The sequence below is a fragment of the Diadema antillarum genome, unplaced genomic scaffold (genome assembly GCF_040938485.1).
Source record: "Diadema antillarum isolate AM-2024a unplaced genomic scaffold, OU_Dant_1.0 seq00000140_RagTag, whole genome shotgun sequence".
NCBI classification, from domain to species: domain Eukaryota; kingdom Metazoa; phylum Echinodermata; class Echinoidea; order Diadematoida; family Diadematidae; genus Diadema; species Diadema antillarum.
In genome coordinates this window covers 341361-365584 of record NW_027271217.1, presented here as the reverse complement: position 1 = coordinate 365584, position 24224 = coordinate 341361, and the positions used below count along the sequence as shown (strand labels likewise).

The 24224-nt window shown below is 38.5% G+C and overlaps 1 protein-coding gene across 1 annotated transcript in view; it reads left to right on the top strand.

Moving 5' to 3' along the window:
• The first annotated feature begins 6834 nt into the window (after positions 1-6834).
• LOC139727666 (E3 ubiquitin-protein ligase RNF38-like) overlaps positions 6835-24224 on the top strand; it is a 132138-nt gene continuing 114748 nt past the window's right edge. The window contains exons 1-2 of the mRNA XM_071638645.1: positions 6835-6926; positions 8939-9573. Of these exons, the coding sequence (XP_071494746.1) occupies positions 9093-9573 (481 nt within the window). The 5' untranslated portion in view covers positions 6835-6926; positions 8939-9092. The remainder of the gene's footprint in view (positions 6927-8938; positions 9574-24224) is intronic.

Here is a 24224-nt window from a genome sequence, read left to right as displayed (position 1 = left end):
GTTATGACATTTTGAAGCTTCGCTATTTTTTTTTTTTTTTTTGGGGGGGGAACAGTTCTTGAACAGTCAATATGAATATACAAATGGCAAAGTGAGCATGTCATTCCCTCACTTACTTATATAGTTTGTACATAAAATTTTGACATTTCTTGTTTTTTATTCAAACGCAATTATGCCCGAGGCTCAAATCCTCATAATATCTAACTGATCACTATTCTGAATTTATTCAACTAGGAATAACGTCATGTTTCAGACTTCAATGACAGAAACATTGAATTTTCGTCATTTTTTATTTTGTACACAATCAATGAAAAATTGTGAGGGTATGACATGTTAGCTCACTCATTTGCATATTCATACCCACTGTACAAGAACTGTTTTGCAGAAATTATCAAAACTTCAAAAATTTCATAACTTCCTTATTTTTCATCCGATTTCAATCAAACATTTACCTTTGAACTCGTAAAATTTTACTCTTTTTTTATCAGACTAACATATATTTGGACTGGATTTCCTCTTTAATGGGGTCAAGGCAAAGAGAAATTCGTCACTGAAATGTCGCCCTCTAGAGTTCTCCGGTGCGTACTTGGTGTAGTACCCGGGTATTTGAGTTTATTTCTTGAGTTCCGTCAAAAAATAATTTCAAATTATTGTTACTTGTCAATTCGTCTCTCTTTCTTAGTGATGGTTTTCACATTCAGCAAAAACGCGGGTAAAACGTAGAATTAGAGTTCATCAATGAAAATACACACACATACTAACACAACACAAGGAAAAAATCACACAAGAAATCGTCCGCATGTAACTCAAGATGTTGACCAAAGCCAGAACATGAAACACCACAATGACCATCACTCTGAATCTGACTCAATGATAATCACCAGTTTCTTAATCCAACATGCCCATTTACGAGTCTCATCTTGCAATCTGAGCATGAATTTCTCAAACCATAAAAGCTCTTAATGATTCTCCCCATGCAACTGAATAGCTCATTCGTATTCAAGACATGGTATTATGCCATAGATTAGAGATGAATAAGAGGATGTCTATACCTTTAGTAAAGGAATTAATTTCACTCTTTGTCATCAATTCTTGCCGTGCAGCCACAATTACAAATATAAAATTATCATAAATTGCAATCACGAAGAGAAGAAAAAAAAAACCGTTATCAAATCTAGCCTGTCCACAACCCATTACAAAAACAACTTCATCATCATCATCATCATCATCATCATCATTATCATCATCATAATCATCACCATTATCATAATCATCGCCATCATCATCATCATCATCACCATCATCATCGACAACAAAATAGATACCCTTACAATTCTGGACATGATGCTTTCTGACTTTTTTTGTTTAATTCAAACGACAAAATGTTTCAACAGTCTCGTAAAGTCCGTGATATGTCACAGTTTCACTGACAATTTTCGTTGCTACACTGGTGGTCCTATATTAGTGCCTTACATAGAGATATATACTAAGAACACTAGAGGGCGGACTCCGTAAAATCCCTGTGACCGATAGAGGGCTCACACCCGTAAATACAATGGAATGTCCGAAACCCCTTCACAAATTCGTACCAAAGATACCAAAATAAATGAAGAAAAAAATTAATTAAAAATCAATGATGCAGTTTGGCAAAAAACTGAATAGCTGTAGATATTGAGTATGAATTCCTCTACAAATTGCATTTTGGTTAGAAGATGAAAGCTTTTCTGGTGGAATTTGAGGGGACTATATTTCATTGGGTACGTGCACGGAAAATGGGTGACTTTTTGAGTGACAAGAACTCGTAGTCTGGCTTTTCGTACCCCTGAACAGAATTTGAACTGAATTATCCACCCAGAGAATTTGATGGATGAAAGGGTACATCTAACTTATCCAGGTTAGTGAAGCTGAAACACCTCATTTCTCCCAGCTATTTTACAGAATTTTTTGAAATTTGATTTTTAACACACGTCCCTATGGGGAAATATTTATGGGTGTGAGCCCTAGAAGGAGGCGTTCGCCATTTTGGTCCGGGCAAATTTCGACTAGCGACCGTACCGATAACGTGTAGCGCTAGCGGAGCATGCAGGGGGATTGACGACGGGATGCAACGGCAGTAGGCTAGCATCTATGCCAAGGTCTCCATCGGAGTTTGGAAATCGAAAATGTTCTTAAATTCGCAAATTCTACTTAAAGTAGCATAGATCTATGTTGCAAAATGCCTGGTTCATGTGCTGCTTTTGGTAGAAACAGGAGAAAAGAAGGGGAGCCGGCGGAGTTTCCTTTCACAAGTAACTAAAATTACATTATAGTGTGAGTTAAACAGATTGATTCAAGACAAAAAAAAAAAGAAAAGAAAAGGTCTTGCAAAATTCGTCAGGGGCACTCCGCCCTCCCTCAGCTATTCTCGATCTATTGCTACTATATAGATAGCTAATACAGTACATAACTATATGCAAGGTCGGCGGAACGGGGGGGGGGGGGGGGGCATTTGCCCCATTTCCAAAATAAAAAAACTCCCCTTTTTAAGTTTAAAAAGTGCTCATTTCTAAGTGCCCTATTTGGCCCTTGAGCCCCCCCCCCCCCAAAAAAAAAAAAAAAAAAAAAAAAAAATGTTCCTCCACCCTTTGCTATACCAGCAGTTAATTTCACTAAGATAGTGTGAGAAAAGCTCAGAATACGTAATATATGCCTGGTGACAGGACATATGCTCCGGCATTGATATCTTTCTGAAAATAGAATTAGCATCATGGGTCTGATTGGGCTTTTGGTTCAAGGGTGAGGATTAGGGTTAGGTGTTTTGATTTGGGTTAGGGTTTATGTAAGCTTCAACATTAGCATTTCGAGCTTGAACATGCAATAATATGTCATGGAACCAATATGCCTACACGTACTTATAAAAATGATTTAATTCATTTCCACAAAAAAAAAAGAAATACAATGAAACACTCGTATATACAGATAGGACTATAGAATGCAGTCCCCTCATACAGAAAAAATATAATTGCAAAAAAAAAAAAAATACAAAAATTGACGCAGTATACTGTATCACAAGGGGCATCCGGCTGTCTAGAGACCAAGAGAACCCTTTGTATTGCATGGACCATGGTCGTGTTGGTCGGCTTGAAAGTATTTACCGGTACCTCGTTGAGAATAAAGTAACTTTTGTTTGATTTTCATTTTCTTTACCACTCATAATAAGAGATTGCTAGCATCTTAAATTTTTGAGCTGTTTCCTTCTCTCATCTCCGACCCCCTCATCTGCTTGCTGAAAGCCAATACGTGTTTGAGCGCTTGTTGTTTTCACGTGTCCACCACTACTGCGCTGCCCGGACGCGATGTTTGTTTTTGCCCGGACAAAGATGGCGCGCGGCCTCTTCATCTCGGCACACGAGCAATGCGTACGCGCCACACGCAGTCCGCGCTCTAGTATATTATTAGTATACATCTCTATGGTGCCTTATTACTTTCTCACGCTTTGTTCTGTAAGAATCGAAACTCAAAGAAATGGGTCGTATAGCATGCTGCATAATCACGTTAACTATTACAGAATCACCTAGTGTATACCTGCCAACAAAGATGCTTCCATTCACAACAGATGTGAATCTCCATCTGAACATTTCTTTGAAAACAACAACGACGATTGCAGGGTGATTTTTTTTTCTTTGTTCGTACTACCAGAAACAAAACAAAAACAAAACAAAACAAAGAGGTTGCAGTGTACAGGCAGTTGAATGTTGTAATGTCATAGACAGTACATGTGTACATACATCAATTAATACCGGGATATTTCGCAAAGTGCTGCACTCTACATCAACGTTGATACAAAAGCCCCACACAAGTAAGTTTATTCCATGTTGCTGCGCCTTTGCTGTTATAGTTATGACAGATATGACGTCCGATCCTCTCATAAGTTTAGCAACAGGACAATGCGTGACATAGATGTCACTGCATAACGCTCTTTTCATTTATAGATGACTTCGCATTTTTGCCGATTCCTTTAAAGAGAATTTAAAAAAAAAGATGATAATGCGGATGACAGGCCAAGGCTCCGGCCAATTCCTCATGACTGAAGTAGGCCTATTTATAACTAGCTGATTTCTATTATCGTCGAAATTGCCAGGATAGATTAGCAAAAGGCAGACACCTTTCTAAAGACGGGCTACCGGGTAGGACGTCTCCCGGTAGGCCTACATTATCACAACTGATAGCATAGCCCACTTTTTTTTCCCATAAATCAGAGCAAGTTTGTGGACATTCCTAGCCCATAGGCAGGTAAGTACAAGGAAAAATACAATATTACAGCACAATATAATTGACTACTCTATATTATACAGTGGTGGATCCAGAAGGGGCGCACCCGACGCCCCTTTATTTATTTATTTATTGTTAAAACACAAGAAATAAAAAGAAAAAAAAAACAGGGGGGTGCGCCCCCTTTTTGTAAAGGCGCATCCCCTTTATGGAATTCCTTGATCCGCCTCTGTTATACCTATAGTTTTGCATAAAAAAAAAAAACAACCCACGAAATCCAGGTTATCTTAAATGCTGTAAACATTCTATGAAGTGATCTTTGAAGTAAATTCGACTTACACGCTTTGTGGATTGGGTATTTCTAGCTTTGGTTGGGTGTCTTTTCTCATCAAACCCTCACCGGAGACTCGATACAGATCATTCCATCCCACCACGAAGACACAGGTGGTAGAACATTGATCGCTCATGAGGATGAATACCGTACATGATTCTTATGACACAGGGCCGGCGCAGCGTTTTCAAAAAAAAAGTGTGGGGACCCACTTCCGGGTTTCATGAGCTAAAAAAAAAAAAAGGTCCTCGGCTCATTTCTTCCCATCTACTTCCGGGTTTTTTCAGCTGACAAGCTAAAAAAAAAAAAAGGAAAAAAAAAAGGTCTTCAACTCATCTCCGGGTGTTTTCACCTGACAAGCAAAAAAAAAAAAAAAAAAAAAAGGTCTTCAAAGAAAAAAGTTACATAACCTTACCGCCGCCAAACTTCAAGATCTCTATCTGGTGTCACTTACGTACTTCCGGGTTAAAAAAAAGTGTGGGGGCCCAAAGTGATGACACCTTATATGTATTCCTTTGCATGGTGCACAAAAAGTGTGGGGGCCGAGCCCCCAAGGCCCCCACGGCTGCGCCGGCCATGTGACAGACGTACTACTAAATAATGTTTATCGTCTCAATCTGCAGTATTCAGATTTCAGATTCAGATTCAGATTCACATTCATTTGGTGTCCATTTAGGAAATTCTTTTTGTTAGCATATGGGCATACACATAGGAATATCTAATACATACATACAGACATACATACATACACTCAGCAAAAACAGAGAGTAAACACTTTTTCGAGATCATATTTTTCATAGAAGATTTTGGTGAAAACCAATGTATTGTATAGCATATTAAAGGTAATTTAATTGGCTATCAGGTTAGTATAGGTTAATACAAAAGGAAACTTTACGCATGAGCGAATACATTCATTTTTGCCCACCAAGGCACAAAAGCAAAAATTGCAAAATTTGATAAGTTGTCTTTCATTTTGCAATGCCCTTCAAGATAACAACGACAACAAAAGGTCAGTTTAACACAATGAGAGACATGAATGAAACAGCAAAAACAAAGTTTTTGTTCTCTTTTTTCTCTTTATAACTTCAAACAAAAAGAAAATGGGAAACTAAAGGGGGAAATAAGAATTTTCTGTCAGCTTAGACTTCAAACGACACAGGAAGTAATGGCATAAAGATGAAAGAAACAGAATTTCTTTATTTTACTCTTCTTATTTCGTAATTTAAGGATTCATGAGATAAATTTAAGAACCAAATATTATTTACAATTTTCCTTATTTGAAAATAAATTGAAATTTCTACCATTTTTGTTAATATTGCTTCTTCTCTTATTTCATTGGAATATGGGTTTGACCTAAGATTCATCATTTTCCTCCCTTATTTTTGGCCTTTATTGATATTTTGGGCTTTAAAGATATTATAGAGATCAAAGGTTTAATTATGCAAATTAATTCATGTATCTAACTGTATTAAATTTGTCTTTTGTTCTTATTGTTGTATGGAAGAGCACTTGCGCATGAATAACAACTTGTTCAATTTTGCAATTTTTGCTTTTGTGCCTTGGAAGAGAAAAACAAAGATGTTCACTCATAAGTAAAGTTTCCCTTTTTATTGACCTCTAGGATGATAGCCAATTAAATTACCTTCAATATGGTGTATAATTCATTAACTTTTAGCCAAATATTCTATGAGAAATATAATCTTGAAAAAGTGTTTACTTTCTTTTTTTGCTGAGTGTACATACATACATACATACATACATATATCCATGTACATTATTATACACATAAATACAATTTTCATTATTATACACAATTCTACAATCATAATTATACATCATTACAAATTTAAAATTCATTACAATTCATTATTTTTACCGATCAACAACAGAATAACAAAATTAAGAAAACGTGGAGTCCGTCTTTTCCGAGGAAGTGCATCTTTTACATAACCTTTGCACCCCCCCCCCCCCACGCACACACACACACAACATACACACTCACACGTACTCAGAGGAGTGATACTTTTTCAACATCGAAATTTTGAACGAGTTTAGGTGTCGAAACTCCAGCGCAGAGGGCTCTCCTCATGCGACAACAAAATGTGCAAAGGCACGTACAGTTTTCACCATTGCCGTGTGTTATGAGGCTCGTACCTGCACCAAGTGTATGCAAGGCGACTGGGATGCCCTCTTCCTGCAGCATATTATAGCACTGAACTTGCGCGGCTTCGTAAATTCGTACTAGCTCGATCCGTACAGGGACCGTACGGTCGTACTCGATGAATGAGACTCGGTGTGTTGTACGCCAGAAATGCCAGCAATTATTGTTTGAGAATAGCGGACTGTAAGTATTACCTTTTCAGGAGTATGTTTCTATTTCAACACCCAGTTGGGTCGTGTAGAAAATAATTACCGAGCAAATTTGGCGTGTCCTTGTTGGTATTTGCATTTTGCCAGTGACGTGTTTTCGTTTCGACCCGCCGACCGACTGTAATCACTATGCCCGGCCTCGCTGGCTTGGCGCGCCGGCGCGTGATCAGTCAGTCGGGTCATAGGGCAGCTGAATTACCACTACTGCACCGCACTGATTCTAAGTTGCGGAAGAATCGAATTTCTTATCATGAAGGAATGGGTAGGAATGTCAGATTCAAGCCATAGCGTAATTTATGTATTACTAGGCGTAACATAACAAACATTTGTATGGGTGATAGCCATGCATAGAACAATAGTCGATGGAATTGGACGACTTCAAGCAAGCAAACTTGTGTGTGAGAATTATGTGCTTGGGCTTCATCATAAATAGTGACACATTGCTGTGTTGGATTGGAGAAGAGCTGGTTCTAGAGCTATAGAACCTACTGGTTATGGTGACCAGTCCAGCCAGTTCAGTTTTGGTGCTTTAGAAGACAGATCCAGACCTCTGTTGCCACTGTTTAGTCATCTAGTGAAAAAACAACAAACAAAAACAAAAATCAAAAACAAAAACAAAGTAGGCCTAACTTTCTATTTAAAGGACAAGTTCACCTTCATAAAAAAAACATAAGGATTGAGAGAATGTAGCAATATTAGTAGAACACATCATTGAAAGTTTGAGGAAAATCGGACAATCTGTTCAAAAGTTATGAATTTTTGAAGCTTTTGTGCAGTAACCGCTGGATGAGAAGACTACTGCAGTGTGTGAATAACTTAGATGTCACATGCGTACAACAATATAAAGAAAATATAAAGAGAATTTCACAAAATTTCATCTTATGAAAAAAGTTCACATTCCCCCGACTCGTTACCGACAAATGTTATGGGTAATATTATTCCCCCTGCCTTTAGAAAGAGCAAAGTCAAGTGCTCTTTTGTTATGTGAAAAAAGTGAAAATATGTTGAATTTTCTTTATATTTTCTTTATACTGTTGTATGCATATGACTCACAAGCTGTAGTAGTACAAAAATTTTAAAAATTCATAACTTTTGCATCGATTGTCCAATTTTCCTCAAACTTTCACTGATGTGTTCTACTAACATTGTTGCATTCTCTCAATCCTTATGTTTATGAAGGTGAACTTGTCCTTTAATAGCTTTTCAAATGAATTGAGTAAAGTACCATCGCACAGTCCTGGATTGGACGAGTGTGGACGGGGCGGGGAAGGGGATTTTGATACATATACTGCACCAGAGGATAGGATTAATAAAGGTATAGTTTATTTGGGATGTTATAAAGAATATCTGAATTGCGGATGAATGGCAAAGGCCAGGGCCCAGCAGATATTCCTTGCAAGATAGGATTTCATTTTCAATCATTCACTTTTCACTTTCAGGCACATCAACCCCATTCAGACTCAGAGAATTCAACCTAAAAATAAAAATAGATTTACTAAAAAAGAAGCCCCTCTGTTGTAGTGTCGATTTTGCGGTGTGAGCAAGCTCCAGTTAAATTCAAGGGCAAGGTTAACGTAGCCTCTCTTACAATGTAAACAATATTCTCAGTATGAAGTGAAAGAAAGGGCGCCCTCTTGGACAGGAGCATCATCATTCTTTCTCAACCTTGTTTTCCTCACCCATTTGTTTGTACAGTCTAATACCTTCTTTGTGGTAAAATTTGTATGGCTTCCATAACTATAAACTATAGCAATTAAAGGATGATGAGAAATAGGGATAAAGGTATAAAATGAATGAATGAATGAATGAAAATACACTTTGATAATGGTCAGTTCCAAAAAATAGATTTTAAGTTGGAGTTGATTCGTGTCAGGCACTAGAACATTTTCACTGTTGATGTAAAGTAACTGTTTTTACTATAAACGTACATACAGTACATGTACCATGTTTTCCATTCTTGTGGATGTCATTATGCTCTCTTGTCAGGCTATCTTGGAATACCTCTGGTTTGTGACTATCAGCTATTTTCTGGATAACCTACATAGTTGTGCTTGTGACCAAATTTGCTGCTCAATTCCTCCACAAATGAGGACCCAGACGCCGGGATTTTCCCAGACAGTGGACCAAGCGGCCGGTGAGCATGCCGATTGCATCGACTGACGACAGCGATTCCAGTTCGAAGTCTCACGAGCCCGTTCTGAGGAGACGGCAAGTAGAATCAAAGTCCTCGCAGGCTAGCTCGGCCAAGGACTCTCTCCACAGCCCCAAGGTCAACTGCCCCGCCCGGAGAAGCCCGAATCACTCCCAGAGCCTGTTCTCATTCGTGGATGCGTCCCTAACAAGGGCAGAGACACCCCGCGATCGGACATCCGCCGAGCACGCTGCGTCCATGCTGAATCCCGCTGGTAGCTACTGGGGGAGTGTTTCTCGAAGGTCAAACTCGCCAAGGACACGGCTGTCTCCATCCTCGTTCGGTGGGAGGAACTTTTCTGGGAGGACGCACACCTCGACCAGGACAGGGCGTGGTCGTTACTCGCCGCCCGACAACGTGGCCACAAACCAGCCCCGCTCCCCCAGCTACGATTTCAGGGATACCACTAGTCGCAGGAGGTCCTATCAAGGTTTGTACTACCTCCTCATTGCTCTTCAAATACCAACAACGACTTTTCATGTACTCATTTGTATTTTCATTAATCTGTGGTTTTTCAAGAATTCCATGATTCTCTCTGTGATAACAATAATGACAGGACATGTCAGTACCATATATGACGATCATTGTAATGACATAAAAAGTCTATTGGAAAATAGGTCAGAGATCTCAGTTCTCTTCTCTTTCTACTATTTTAACAGGTTTGATCACCCATTGATCCATTTGTTATAAAGGAATTCTGGTCCAGTTTTAATTTAGTCAGATAAGAAAGAATAAAATCTTATGAGTACAACAGTAAAAATTTGATCAAAATCAAGGAAGTTATGGAATTGTCAACTTTTGCTAATTTCTGCAGAACGGTTTTTGTACGGTTGATATGAGTTATACAAATGAGTGAGCTGATGATGTCATCTCCTCACAATTTCCAATAGTCGTATACGTACACAACCCCCCCCCCCCCCCCCCCCGAAAATGATGAAAATTAATGTTTCTGAATTATTAAAGTGTGAAAGCTGATGTTACAGTATTCTTGGTTTAAGTGTAACTTCGAAAGAATAAGTTGAATAGGTATAAAATTATCAGGATTTGAGACTGGGGTGTAATTGCATTTGAATGAAAACTTGGAAACATGTCAAACTTATGTACAAATTATATGGCAAGTTGTGAGGGCAGAACATCATCACTGCACTATTTGCATATTCATATTGACTGCATTCAAGAACCACTTCCTGAAAAATTAGTGAAACTTCAGAATGTCATAACTTCTTATTTTTCATCCGATTTTGATCAGATTTCATTGTTGTGCTAAGAAAATTTTAGTCCTGTCTTTTCAGACTAACTTTCAACTGCACTGGAATTCCCCTTTAAATTCACAAATGATAACTGAGTTTCACTTGTATGATTCCCATATTCCCAGTTTCTCCGACAGCTTTTTTCTAGGGATATTGGATATCATAAAATTACAGGACTACAGTCATACTGTTCATTGAATCCCCCCCCCCCTTTTTTTTTTTGTCTGCCGAAAAGGTATTATGAAGTGAAGCCTCATGCGTTTTTCTTCATATGAGTGGCTCAGAGGCCTGGTTTGAAGTCACCTTGCAGTTGATCAGTGCAGTGAACTTGAATTGCCATGTTATAATTATTCCATGAGCTGTGGTACATGATATCTAATGGAGCTTAATGAACAGTATTATTCACTGAGCGTCATTCAAGGAAGTACCGCAAACTGAGTCTACATGTATGCCAAGATGCTTTTTAGAGCTCTATGAATAGAGACCTACAAAGTGTAGGCGAGATGGCCTCAAAGTTGGGCCCTGTTTTGACAGAGCCTTTCAAACTAGAGTTACCGCAGCAACGTTCGGGTGACGTCAGGGTTTCTTTTTTATCACCCTGCCTGTTAAAACGGTCCCCGCAAAATGTTGCTTGGACATTGTTGCGGTAACTTTTGCCAAATTCTACCCTAGCATTACCATGACATTACTGCAACACTACCCTGGTAACCCTTCTATTAGAACGACAACTGCGGTAACATTCCCGATACACTCCACTCGCATAATGTGCAACATTGCAGACAGACAATGATTGATGCGCCAATCACTTGCGTGAATTGTAACCACTGATCTCCATGTAGTTGAGATCAGTGATTGTATGTGCACAATCTAGAACAATAGGCAGCGCTGGCCAGTAGGCATGGTTGTCGCATCAGTGGACACACCCCCTTCGTGGAAATCTACCAGGATAAGGTTTTCAGTCTGTGTCTTTTAAAATGGTACATCTCGCTCTTTCGTGCGGTTTCATTGGAATTTCAGAGGAATTTTGTTCTTCGGATACTGTCGCGATGTTGCTGTGGTCGGGTCTGTTTTAAAAACAGGGCTTTAGATCTAGAAAGTACTGTAAAACATGATATATTCGCGGCATGAAATTTTCGCGAATTGGAGCGGACAGCCTTTTTCGTGGCATGAAATTTTCGCGAATTGCTTCTGGCATTCAATGTATGTAGTGTAGACAAAAGCTTTCGCGTGCATTTTAATTTCGCGAATTTTGGCGCTCGCGAAATTCGCGAAATTAAAATGCACGCGAAAATTCCTCGTTTTACAGTATGTACCAGGTAGTGACTTTGGGTAGACATGATCTGTTAAAAAAATATATTCTGTGAACTCTCACAGTTCTCTAGATCGTATTTCATTGCATGCGTAATGTGATGGTACCCACAGAGAATGTCAAGGCTTTTGACTTCTTATTTGATGTTTTGGTCTTTTAAATTGTCTTTAGGGGGTCATTACTGAAAGATGTGTTTGTGTTTGGAGACAGATCAGTAATTATGGCCTATCTTTGTATCTTTTTTGTATCTTTTCTATTTGTGCCAATTCAGAATGAGGGGAAGCAGTCAATTTGAGTTCAATTGAAGTCAGTTCATATTTATCGTAAATGAAACCATAAACAGAACAAGAAACCATAAACAGAACAAATATTAACCAAATACAAAGAAAATACAAGAGGAAAACACGACAAAACATGAAGTACAGACAAACATTGAATGAAAGGCATGAACGACATATGCGAATCGTCTGATGTTTGTGAGATACATTGTACATGTATTGTGTTTACTTCTGTCTGTCTGTAGGCCTCAGGTGCCTGTCTGTCTGTGTCAGCTGTGTTTAAAAACACCAAAACTAATGTCACTGATTTCCTGAAAATTAATGGTTAGGTGATGCATTATGATGAATTGCATGATATAGTATACCAGCATTGCAGAGGGCCAAAGGCCCACTGTACGTTGTAGGCACCCTACATACAATCTTGTAATTTCAATAATTAGAAGTGTTGTTTTCTGTGTGAGGTGACTGCTGCATCTTGTTGACATGAGCAGTGCTACATGTGACAGAAAATAAAACATATTTTGATTCATTAATGCTTCGATTGTGGTAAAGGCTGAAGGCAGCACGCAAAATGTCTTGCTGACATTTATGAGTGATCATTTTATATTTTTTTAAGCTCTCACTTGCATAGATACACTGTTGTGCAATGTATCATACAAATGTATACATTTATAATTAACGTTTAGGACTGCGTACAAATGAGGTACAGTATGCATCTGAACTATTTTCATGGAGAAAATGTGTGGCAGTAACGTTTGCCAAAGGGCTGAAAGCCAATATGTCTGATAATGAGAATCATTTGGGACAATATATGAGTATCATCAAAACAGCTAATGATGTAGTTTTATTACCCAAGAAACCACTTGGAAAGAAGCTTAGCATTCACTATTGTTTCTGCCAGATCATTCAATGCTAATGAGGTTTACTACAAGTATGAAGTATTTAAAAACAAATAAGGTAAAGTACTAAAATGACAGATTTTGGTAGCACACTATTTATGATACACTGCAAGGGAAAGGTACTTCACAGCTGAAAACTAGTAGAGTGGATTTCTGATGTATTAAAGGACAAGTTTATTCATGTTAATCGAGTGAATGTAGCAATAAGTAGAACACATCAGTAAAGTTTGAGGAAAATCGGACAATCCGTTCCAGAGTATATTGATGAATTATAAAAGTTTCATTGCCGCCGTTGCTGGATGAGAATACTAGGAATTACTACATTAGTTTGTGACATCACCGTGTGACGATGATGTTAAGAAAATAGAGTAGAAAGAGATTTCCACAAAATTTTTGATTTCCCTCAATTTGTTACTGGCACATGATAAGAGTAACATTGTTCCTCCTGCTTTTTGTAAGAGTTTATTAAAGTGCTCTTTAATTTTGCAAGAAGTTTTTAAAGTATTGCACTGCATTCACTCAATCCACACATACTGTAGTGGGTGAACTTGTCCTTTAATGCACATATGGTGGAATAAATAATAATGGCTGTCCATCTGGATGAAGCTGTATGGTACCTACATGTACTTTTGTTTTGCTTCACATTTTGTGGACGCAGGTACCATACACAACACTTTGTACTATGTACATAATACAGCATATGTGCTTTGCAATCAATACAGAAACTGTGATTGTCATGATTCAGGTTATACTACAAATGATGCACAATCCATCTGTTGTATGCAAGTGGAGTATTTGTTTGTTACAATCTCATTATGAAGTGCCACATACAGACTCTGCCAATATTCTAGGATGGACATGAAATCAAATTTAAGTTTTCTTTTTTTTCTATGATCTAGGGATCTATGTTCAAAAATTGGACAGTTGAAAATGTAAAATTATTATTATTATTATGCTTGGAAGAAGGCTTGACAACACAGAAGATATTTAGTCTCTGTATAATTATACTGTAAAAGTAGAAATTTCCGCGGTACATTAAAGGCATAATTTACCATTTGCAGATGAAACAAAACCCCAGCATTTGTGCTTCAAAATAGTTCTAAAATGTGAGTTAGGGCTAGAAGCACCCAATGTAAAATTTTGAACCAGTATAATCGATGTTTTAAAGTATTGTTAAATAAACAAAATGTTAACAGTAGTTATAATAGAAATGCAGGCCTCGAATTAACCGACGGCCACCGACGGCCATGGCCGTCGGTGCCCCTCTCGTTGGCCGCAATGCCTTTCTTTCCTTGATCAAAGTTACGGCCAAAAAAAAATTTGCCCTTTTTCTTGTGGCAGTGGTGCCCCTTTTAGAATGAAAGTTAGAATGAAAGTTATAATATGCCCTTTCTCAAAGTCTACTCAAATATCATACCTTCAGTTCACTCACGTCCCAATATATCTGATTCAAAGTTTCAAACTCAAAGTATCTGTCCGAGATACGAGACGACGTGTACGTACATGTGTCTACACCCGACCGGCTTTCACCGTCCCGACTGCCTCCGCAGCGCAGCGGCCATAGAGTTACTAGCTAGGCAGCGGCGAACTGGAGCAAGTGGTCGCAAACCATGCTAAAAAATGCCAGGCTTGTCGGACGGCTGCAGCTGCTAGCATTGCCATCTCTCTCGCTCTGCATTCATGCCCGCCCGACCGACCAGCGCCGCATGCTCAAAGCAATATGGCGCCTGAAGTGCTCCAAAGCGAGCGCGGCGTGTGCGTTGAGAACGTACTGTATTACAGAACCTACATCGTATTGCGTATGGCCTACTGCCTAACGTCGTCTGCTGCGGAGAGATCTTATGCGTGCGTGCGCTGCTGGAGTGTAGCAGCACGGTCGATAGCATACAGCTCTATGGGGCATTCACATCACATATTTAACACCCAACATCCCCTTTCGAATGTGGCCTTGGTGCCCCTCTGACTGACCCAAGTGCCCTGGCCTCTTGGAAAAAGTGCCCTTTTCTAAATGGCCTTGCCCCTCCAAAATCCAATTTCGAGGCCTGGAAATGTTTCCAGACTAAACCGTATGTACAGTTATGGTTTAATTAGAAAAATAATGATATCTCCGATATCTTAGGCTTTACTGCAAAAATTTTATATGGTAGGATGTTTTGTGAAACAACTGACCTACACATATACATCAAAAGTGATATCTTGAACATTTTTTAAATCACTGCTCCCAAAGGTAAATAGGAACTTTAATTTTTGCATATTTCGCACAAATTCTAAAACCTGCAAAAATTATCTTCACAATTTTCTCTGTGCATTGTGATAGGATTGACAATTTGGCAGCGCAGATTCAACAACCCACGAATATATGTTTTTGAGCCACTCAGTGCGAAAATTTTGACGTTTACAGTACTAGTTGGTATTTGCTCATCTCTGAAGGCAACATGTAGCAATTTTATGTTAACATTCCCGTAGAAAGGTACGTGATGATATCATTAAGACCAATCATGTTTTTGTTATTAAACCTTGTTAGATTCAACGTCAGTAGGGTGGTAAAACACTTCGAGAAAGTAACGCAAAGAATTAGTTTATGTTTTAAAAAAGACACTAAAGCGCAACAAATTTAGTGGAGTGTAAAAGAATCAATGGAAGACTTGCAACTTGCACTTGCACTGATGGTAGTGGCCCGCCAGCATCAATGTTCTGTTGAAAACATGTCAAAGTTCAAAACCTTGTGACTTTGTTATTTTGTGTCAGGTTGTAAAAAGATTTCTGTCACTCTGTTTGGTTGAATTTACCCTAGATGTATAAAAGGAGAATTTACATCAAATACATACTCAAAACATAAACTTAAATACAGTTGGCATAGGGCTGTAAACTCTGGAGACAAGTGTTATTAATTTTTTTTTGGTGACATCATTATGAAACATCTCTGCCATTTGATAGTACTTGGAGTGTGACTGCTTTGTTTGTGTTCTTGGGCCTGTTTCATAAAACTTGTTATCAGTGACAAATGCCACATTTCTATGACAAATTTGCTCTCAGCCAATCAGATGCAAGGATTTCAGTAGCTTGTCACATCAATGATGACTTGTCACTGATGACAAGTTTTATGAAACGGGTCACACTGAAAACAAGAGCAGAAACACATTTGAAGGTCAGGAAATCCTCCAATAGCTCTGGTTTGTCATGAACAATTCACACAGTCCAAGTTTACTGCAAGGGTATGAAATAGATGATCTATAGACAAGTTAATTTGTGCACCCCTCCCCCCCCCCCCAAAAAAAAAAGAATGTCCATAAAATGCTTCCTTTCCCTCTTGTCCACTCCTTAAAGAGGAAGTCCACCCCAAAAATGAATAAGCTTTAAAAGAAAGAGAAAAACATTCCCTACAGAACAATGCAAAAATGACACAAATCGAATAAGAAATAGGGAAGATATGACATTTTGAATTTTCACATTTTTCTGAAAACAATTCTTGACCTGTCCTTATGAATATCCATATGAGCAAGTTATGATCTCATGCCCTCACAATTTTTCATGTATTATGAAATTTGGAAAAAATTGTTATTTTTAGCTAATATGAGTAAAAGCATGTTCCCATACCAAGATACATCAGAGTTGACATCTGTTCTTTTCTTATTTTTATATTTGTACAGCTGAAATATGATATTTTAGTCATTTCTGCATATGAAATGAATAAGAAATTGTGAGAGCATAACATCGTCCATTTGCTGATTTGAATATTCATAAGGACTGGTCAAGAACGACAGTGTATCGAAAAAATGTGATATTTCAAAATTTCATATCTTCCTTATTTCTTATACGATTTTTGTCATTTTTATATTGTTCTGTAGGGAATATTTTTCTCTTTCTTTTGGAGTTTATCAATATTTATTCATTTTTTTTTTTTTGGGTGGGGGGGGGGGGGGGGGGGTGGGGGTGGATTTCCTCTTTAAACCCTGACCTGACCCCAGGGATTGACCTTTTATGTAGTGACCCATCACTATGCTGCTGAGATGAAGGCTTAGACATTTGAAAAAAATTGACAATATCTCGAAAATATGAAAATTTATTTTGCTCACAAGTCTGGATCATCTGTTTGTTACCGTGTGACAGCACTCTATAAAGATCGTATAATGTACTGAAATATTGTAGTTTTCATATTCTTTTATTATTTTCAAAATGATTTCTAGACTGTATTTCAGTGGTCAGCATCCTTACAACATCCTCTACATATATGCTTGTAAGAGTTGTATGGAACATTGTTCTGAGTCAAGTGGAGAAATTCTCCATCATATGAAAGCTTAGAAGTCTAGAACCAGTCAGACTCTTGTGTCGTAATGTGATAAAGTTTTAATGATGATTGGTCATAAACTATATGAAGACAATTCATCTTACTGTCCATATCTCCATAACCTGAGACGTTAATTTTTTTTCTTGACATCTTGTGTTTTTTGTTACAAGTAGATCTAACAATATTGACATCAAAAATCTATCATTTGAGGGTAGAAACAATTGAATGTTACATCTCCACACAGTTTTCAGCTTGTTTTTTTTTTTCCCAAATGTGAACCCTAAACACTCCCTCCTTCCAAAATGCTTCAGTATCATATCTGTTTGGACAAGTTGCAGACTTCATGAACAGAATTTAGGAGAAGGGTTGCCATGGTAATGAGCATGCATGTAAGCTGTCATTCCTGTGACTATGGTGACTGATAATACTTTGCTCACTCAGTCCTTCCGATTATGTAATGTTATGTATGAATAAGAGCTCTTCAGTGGAATTGTCAAGCGAACAAAGATTTTTTATTTTTTATTTTTTTTGAGGGGGGCATTGTGTGAAGAGCAGATGGAAACAAATCCCTCTAAATCTAATGTCATCTTTCGATTGAGCTGCAGTTTTCGGTGATCTTTTGGTGCATTTTGTATTTATATTCTGCAAGAACTTGTGTTCAATATTGAATTTAGAATGCACTATTAAGATCTGTTGCCACATCAGAGAATCTGAAGAAAGTGTTGAAACACAGCATTAGTCATAAAAATGTATCCAGGTTATAGCGTTTATGTACTATGTACATTGTACATCAAAGTAGCACTGTACATTGTAGGATTGGTGATTCTTGTGATGCACAACATGTCCCCATTTGTACAAGAGGCTTTCCGTCCTTTTCTTCACAATATAATGAATTGATGCTTTGGTCTTCCACATTTCAAACCATTCTATACTGTTTCTGAAGGTTCATATTGATAATTGAATGATGACTGGAACATCATTTTGAACATTAAAATGACTGTACTGGCTGTACTTTGAAAGTTCTCTGTCTGGGTGGGAGTAGTCTCAACTGGGCAGGGCCCAGTGTATCTCTCTATCATGCCAAGTTGTCCCAACTTCGGACTCCGAAACCGACGTGGATGTGCGAGCATCATCATAGCACTTTGGGCAGAGCCCAAGAGGCTGTGTAATAGTGAAACTCTTTCATTGCTTCACTGCTGCGTGATAATTTATCACAAACCAGGGTCTGCTGTCTGAATGCTCTCATACACTGTACATGTTGTGTTTCAGGGGGCTGTGTCTGGGTATTTTTTATACGATTGCACAATGTGTCTCAGATGCCCTTTTTCACCTGGATATAAAGTGTGACAAAGTGATTTACTTTCAGATCAGACATGAAAAAAAAAAATGATGTGTCCAAAGAATTGTTGTACATGTACATTGTATGTGTTCATGTGTTTACTTTTTCCTTGGTGTAGCCAGCTGTGCGATTATATGCATGAACTTTTATGGTATGTAAGGGAGTGGGGGAGGGGTGCTGGGGTAAAGGTAACACCAACAAGCGACACCATTTTGTAGTAGTTGTTGTTGTTGTATGATCCAAACTGAATTGTGTTGACAGTGCATCATCAGTTAATACCAAAGTTGAGTTTGAAAAGAAAAAGAAGAAAAAAAAAGTGCTGACTTTGCAACTGATTAACAAATTACGCTACAGTGTACATTGACGTAAATAAGCACTGAATTGTTTAGTGTTTTAGTAGTAGCCATGACAAAAGAAATCATGGGCATGTTGGTACTCGGGCAGGATTTGAACCTACGACCTCCTGATCTCCGGACAGCTAACGATGTGCAAATCAATGGGACAATTGGGAGGGAATGATGTCTTTGCCTCATCTCACTACATGTCACGGTTTTAATACCCTGGTGCGAACTTTAAAATGTTATGTTATTCATATAAATCAGTGTATAAATCAGCGTAATAAAAATTGTTACCATTCTTGTTTGTTTGTTTTTATTCTCTTTACTGAAGTCAACTTAAGTAATTGGTGCGGGGGGGGGGGGGGGGGGATGGAACCGGTAACAAGTTTACCAAACTGAGCAATGCACTGCAGCATCAGTGGGGTTTTCATATGGTGAATCTCTTTTGAATAGCGTCCAGTAAATCAGCCCTGGCGATACGGGGCAATTAACTCACTGATATAAGACGCCAGAGCTTTTGAATTTGTAATGGTCATCGAAGCACTGTGCGGAGGGAAGGACAAAAAAATCTTGAAAGTTCACCTCCTCGTATCTCCCTTATTTTACCACCAAATCCCTTGATACTTCACACATATATATCTAATATGGATATATCATCCTTCATATGATTTTTGGGCAAAAATGCTGATGTATCTTTCGAGATATGTGTGTTTTTCTGTTTGAGTCGACCGTTGGAAAGGGTTACGATTTTTTCTGAACATAAGTCTGCGCCTGCCTGAATATTCATTTGATGAACATATTGCTAGTCTGTATACACCAGACTCACTACCTGCGAAGTTTTGTGTTTGTGCAATTAGTAGTTAGGTAAAAATAAGAGCAAAACGACAACCGAATTTAAGAGAAAATACTGGACATGCACAACTAGATCATCCTCCTGCGCATGCGTTCTCTACTGGTCAATGCATGCTTAGCCAATCAGCGGTGTCAGGTTCAGCGCAATGCGACAGGGTTCGGTTTTTGGTCCACAGGGTGGTGAGTGGGCAAGAGAGGAACCCTGCAATGTGCTTCAACTGTTTCATGCAGCACGAAAACCGATACATCGGACTGCGTACTGCTTACGCTATGGATTTTACGTGGGTCACAAGTGACAGTGATCACAATTTTTTCCGGACATCACCGTGCGCCAAATGAAGGAAAATGTGAAAAAATAGCACTTGTTTTGAGACCAAATCTTCTGTTTTGGAAGCTAAGTTTCGAGGTTATTTTCACACGTTCATCCTCAATAAAACCCCAAATAACTAACATTATGAGTTAGAGAATAGTTTCTTCCTCAATATGCTGTATAGATTTAATCATTTGATGGCTTCTGAGGTGAGATATTGCGATTGTCCTGCAACACTTCCCCAGCGGTTTTGCGTACACAAGCTGTCTACTTTATGCAAATGAGGCTTCAAGGTCATATGCTTTTGGCGAGTTAATTGCACCGTATCGCCGTGCCTGAAATAGCACTCACTATTGTTGACTGGGAGATGTATTTGGCAGCCTGTGGAATTGGTTGTCGCACATACTAGTAACTATCGGTCCAACCTTTGTGATATTTCTCTGAGATGCTTTAACTTTTTTTTTTAAAACCTGGTAGCATGGGGATTCATGGATGGCCCAATTCATTCGCTGCCCACGGAGGTACATAAAAAAAAAAACAGGTTATATCAGGTTCCCAGAACAATCTAGTCAAAAGGGGAATGTGTTTTTGTGTTTAATGCCAACTCTAACGCCAACAATTTGACTCATTGCAAAGGAGTAATCTGGGTTCAAAAGTAAGAATATTTGTAAGTCCTGGACAATATATTTCCTATGTGACCAAAATAAATCAAAGTGGCATTTAAGTAGGTTGACAGGGTAGGACCCTAGTGACTCTAGATCAAGGAGCTTGTAGATGTAGCTGATGTGATTACAGAATATTTAAGATGGCTATCAAAATGTGACTAGCAGTTGATACAATCATTGTTGAGCTCATGTCACAGTTTAGAGTGTGTGATCTTGGTCATCAGAAATTTGCAATGGCTTTTCATAATCTCAGTCTAAAAAATCCATACCCTTTAAAAGAAGAGAATTTGCTGCACAAGTATGTACACTTGTAATGCATGCATGCATGTACATTGAGCGTAATTTTCAGCTCAGAATTGAGTGTTAAATGAATGTTTTACATTAATGTGGATGATTATTGTCCTCTTTCAGTCAGAATGACATAATATATGTGCACCTAGCAGTAAAGTTGTTGGAAAGGATGACTGCCTTTAATCATTGGGGTCATTACTGTAGATGTCTGTTTAGCACAGTATACCTGCCCTATGCAGAATGTGTGTTGAGGTACGTGTGCAGGGATAGGCTGATCTTACGTTGGAGTAGGAAATCCATTATTGTAGGGAATTAGGGCAAACGGGAGAGGGACAGCAGTGTCAAGTGTGGAGAAGTCCAGATGATACTTGACACTTTTCGTCAGCTGATCTTGCAGCAACAGCCTCCAATGAGTCTACAATAACACAATTTACAAGTGATATGGAGTGTTTTTTTTTTGGGTGTGTGGGTGTGTTTATGTGTGTGTCTGTGCGCATAGTTTTGAGCAATGGTTGTTGTCGATGTGTTTCACAGTATACTGTACAGTATGTGAGAAATCAGAACGCTGTTGGTTAAAGGGTACATGTACGGTGCAGCCTGCCTTTTCAGTTTTTTGCTGTTGGGCAATTCCACGGTATGTAGGACACAGATGCTGAAAATTCAAAATTATATTTGTTTCAAACACCATACATTTTCAGACAATACTTGAGTTGAAGTTTTAAGAATCATTATGTTTTTCAATAAAAGTGGCCATTTTGATTTTCAAAATGGCTGCCAAAATATGCCTATAACTCAGTGGTAAGAAAGAGTGTATTGTCACATAATTTACCCTCTGTATATCCACTTTACTAGTACTCTAAACAACAATCTTTTATATGTATGCAGTTACCAGGCATGTCTTTTACCACATGATAGAAAGAAAAAGCTGGTTGCTTTAAAGAATTTTATAAAAACTTTTGATTAGTTTGACAATGATGGATGTAACGTCAGTTACCAAAAACAAGGAATTTTTAAGTTTATTCATCAAAGAAAGTGAGCTGTATGATGTAACTTAGGATTTCTAATGTATGCCCACATGCCTTCCTTTCAATACCAGAAAATAAGGATACTTGGCATACTGGAGAGTCAAATGAACACATCAAAATGTGTAACGTCAGTTACCGAAACGTCATATACCAGTATGTAACGTCAGTTACCATGACAGTAATTATATCTTAGGCAAATTTTTTGACTTTAGGCCATTTCAATACATCTGGGAAGTCAAAGGTTATCAACAAAGAGCAGCAATCCCTTTGATAGGGAATGATGTCATCAGGGATACATTTTTTTGGTTCATTTTATCTTATTTATTTATTTATCATATTTTTTTGGTGGAGGGGGCTTGAGCTTTTGATTTTCGGTTCAGCACAAGTTTAAGGCTGAATCATCTGGAAGTTTAGGTTTACCACATGCAATATAAAATGCACTCAAATTACTATGCAGTACATTCACAGTCCTAAGGGATGATAAAGCTACCAAATTTGTAGGCCTAATCAATGATGTGGTTGCATGGTAACCACCTTTTTCTATTAAAAAGCTTGTGTACAGCTGTATACCAACAGTTTTATAATCTTTACTAATGACTACTTTTGTTAGCATTTTTCTTTTTTTCTGGAAGCTTAGTGAAGTTTCTACCTCAAGGCAAATGCAGAGAGAGATATGTGACCGGCGACAACGGTTTCAGGCAAAAGTCGGGAATTTTGAAAATTCATTTTTTCACTGAATCTCATTGCCCATTTCCTAAGCTTTACATTGATATAAAACACTTGTATTCTTCGGCACAATAAGTGGGCATAGAAAGAGAAATAAAATGCACTTTTTAAGTTGTTAGCCTGACAAATTTGCGAGAAAACAGGCTTTGAAGATTCACCTCTTTCTCAAAGACAATGTCCGAGCGGCGAAGCGAGGGGAGAATCACCCATCCGTACGATGGTGCTAATCGATGTTAAGCTCCGCCTCTAGCAACCACATCGCCTTCTGATTGGCTCACTGAGAGAGTCAAATTTCCCGGGCACCTTCCTCGGAGCTCAGCGTATAGAGCCTAAAAACAATGCATTTCGCTCGGGTTTGTTTACCCCAGGACGTCTTACAAGATGGCGAATACGATATTGCACGTATGGTGTACATGTACAATGTACATGTGTATGGTGCACGCATTACGCAATGGCATCCACATGCCATGTCCGTGTGCATGTAACAGGAGCGGTGGCGAATCCACACATTTACAAATCGCGCTTTCATTGTGGTGCATTTTGAAGGCAGAAAATTGCTAGTGCTGGCTAGGGTCACGCTTCCTGTTTGTTTCACTTTTACAAGACATGCATAATTATGTTGCTTTGTTCGGTGGTGCTAATTAAATTAAAACAAACAAACACGACTCGTTAGTTTGGTGCGATCTTGACGTGTAGTATTTGAATAGAATTGGTTGCATGTAGTGTGGCCGCTCCTTTCCTGTCATCTACCTTCCATTAAATCAGTCTGCTGTCATAATTTTTACTACATGTACAAGTAGACAAATTTGAGAATATTTAGTTTTCTTTTCACACGATTATGTCATGCTACATGATTTTTGTTTCACTTCCGTTGTCGAATATTGCGGCAGAATGTAGTTTGGATAGAAAGCCAAACGAACAGCACGCAGTACAGAGCGAGCGTATATAATAAACCACTATAGCAAGAACAATGGAGCATGTAATCGTGCACGCGTGGACAAAGCATTCCCCAAACGCTGCAACTGGTGTCTCCGAAAGCCAAATTATGTAAATGTATGCGACGCACCAGCCAATCACATGCGAGACCCTGCGCCGTAGCAACGCTGAGGATATTGGCGCGGCGTTCGAAAGAAGCTTGAAACTGACGAGTGCGATCCCACATAGGGTGTTTAAAATTCCATTTTTGATAGGAAAAACGTAGTCTTATGCTATGAAATTTAGTGTAGATGTAGAAAACATATCAAAGATTCGATTTCTGCAAAAAACCTAAATCGACAAAAATAATGGTCAAAATCTTTGTACCCCGCCTAGGAGGGAATTTGCTCATGCGACTTTTGCCTGAAACCGTTGTCGCGGGTCACATATATTTCTTCGCTTGCACTTAGATGTTTGGTTTAGTTGATATGGCACATCTTGAAATGGTACATAAGCAGGCCTGACACAAGGCATGTACTGTCATTACTGTTTGAAACTAACACTGATGTTGCTCAACGTTTAACAATAACGTTGCT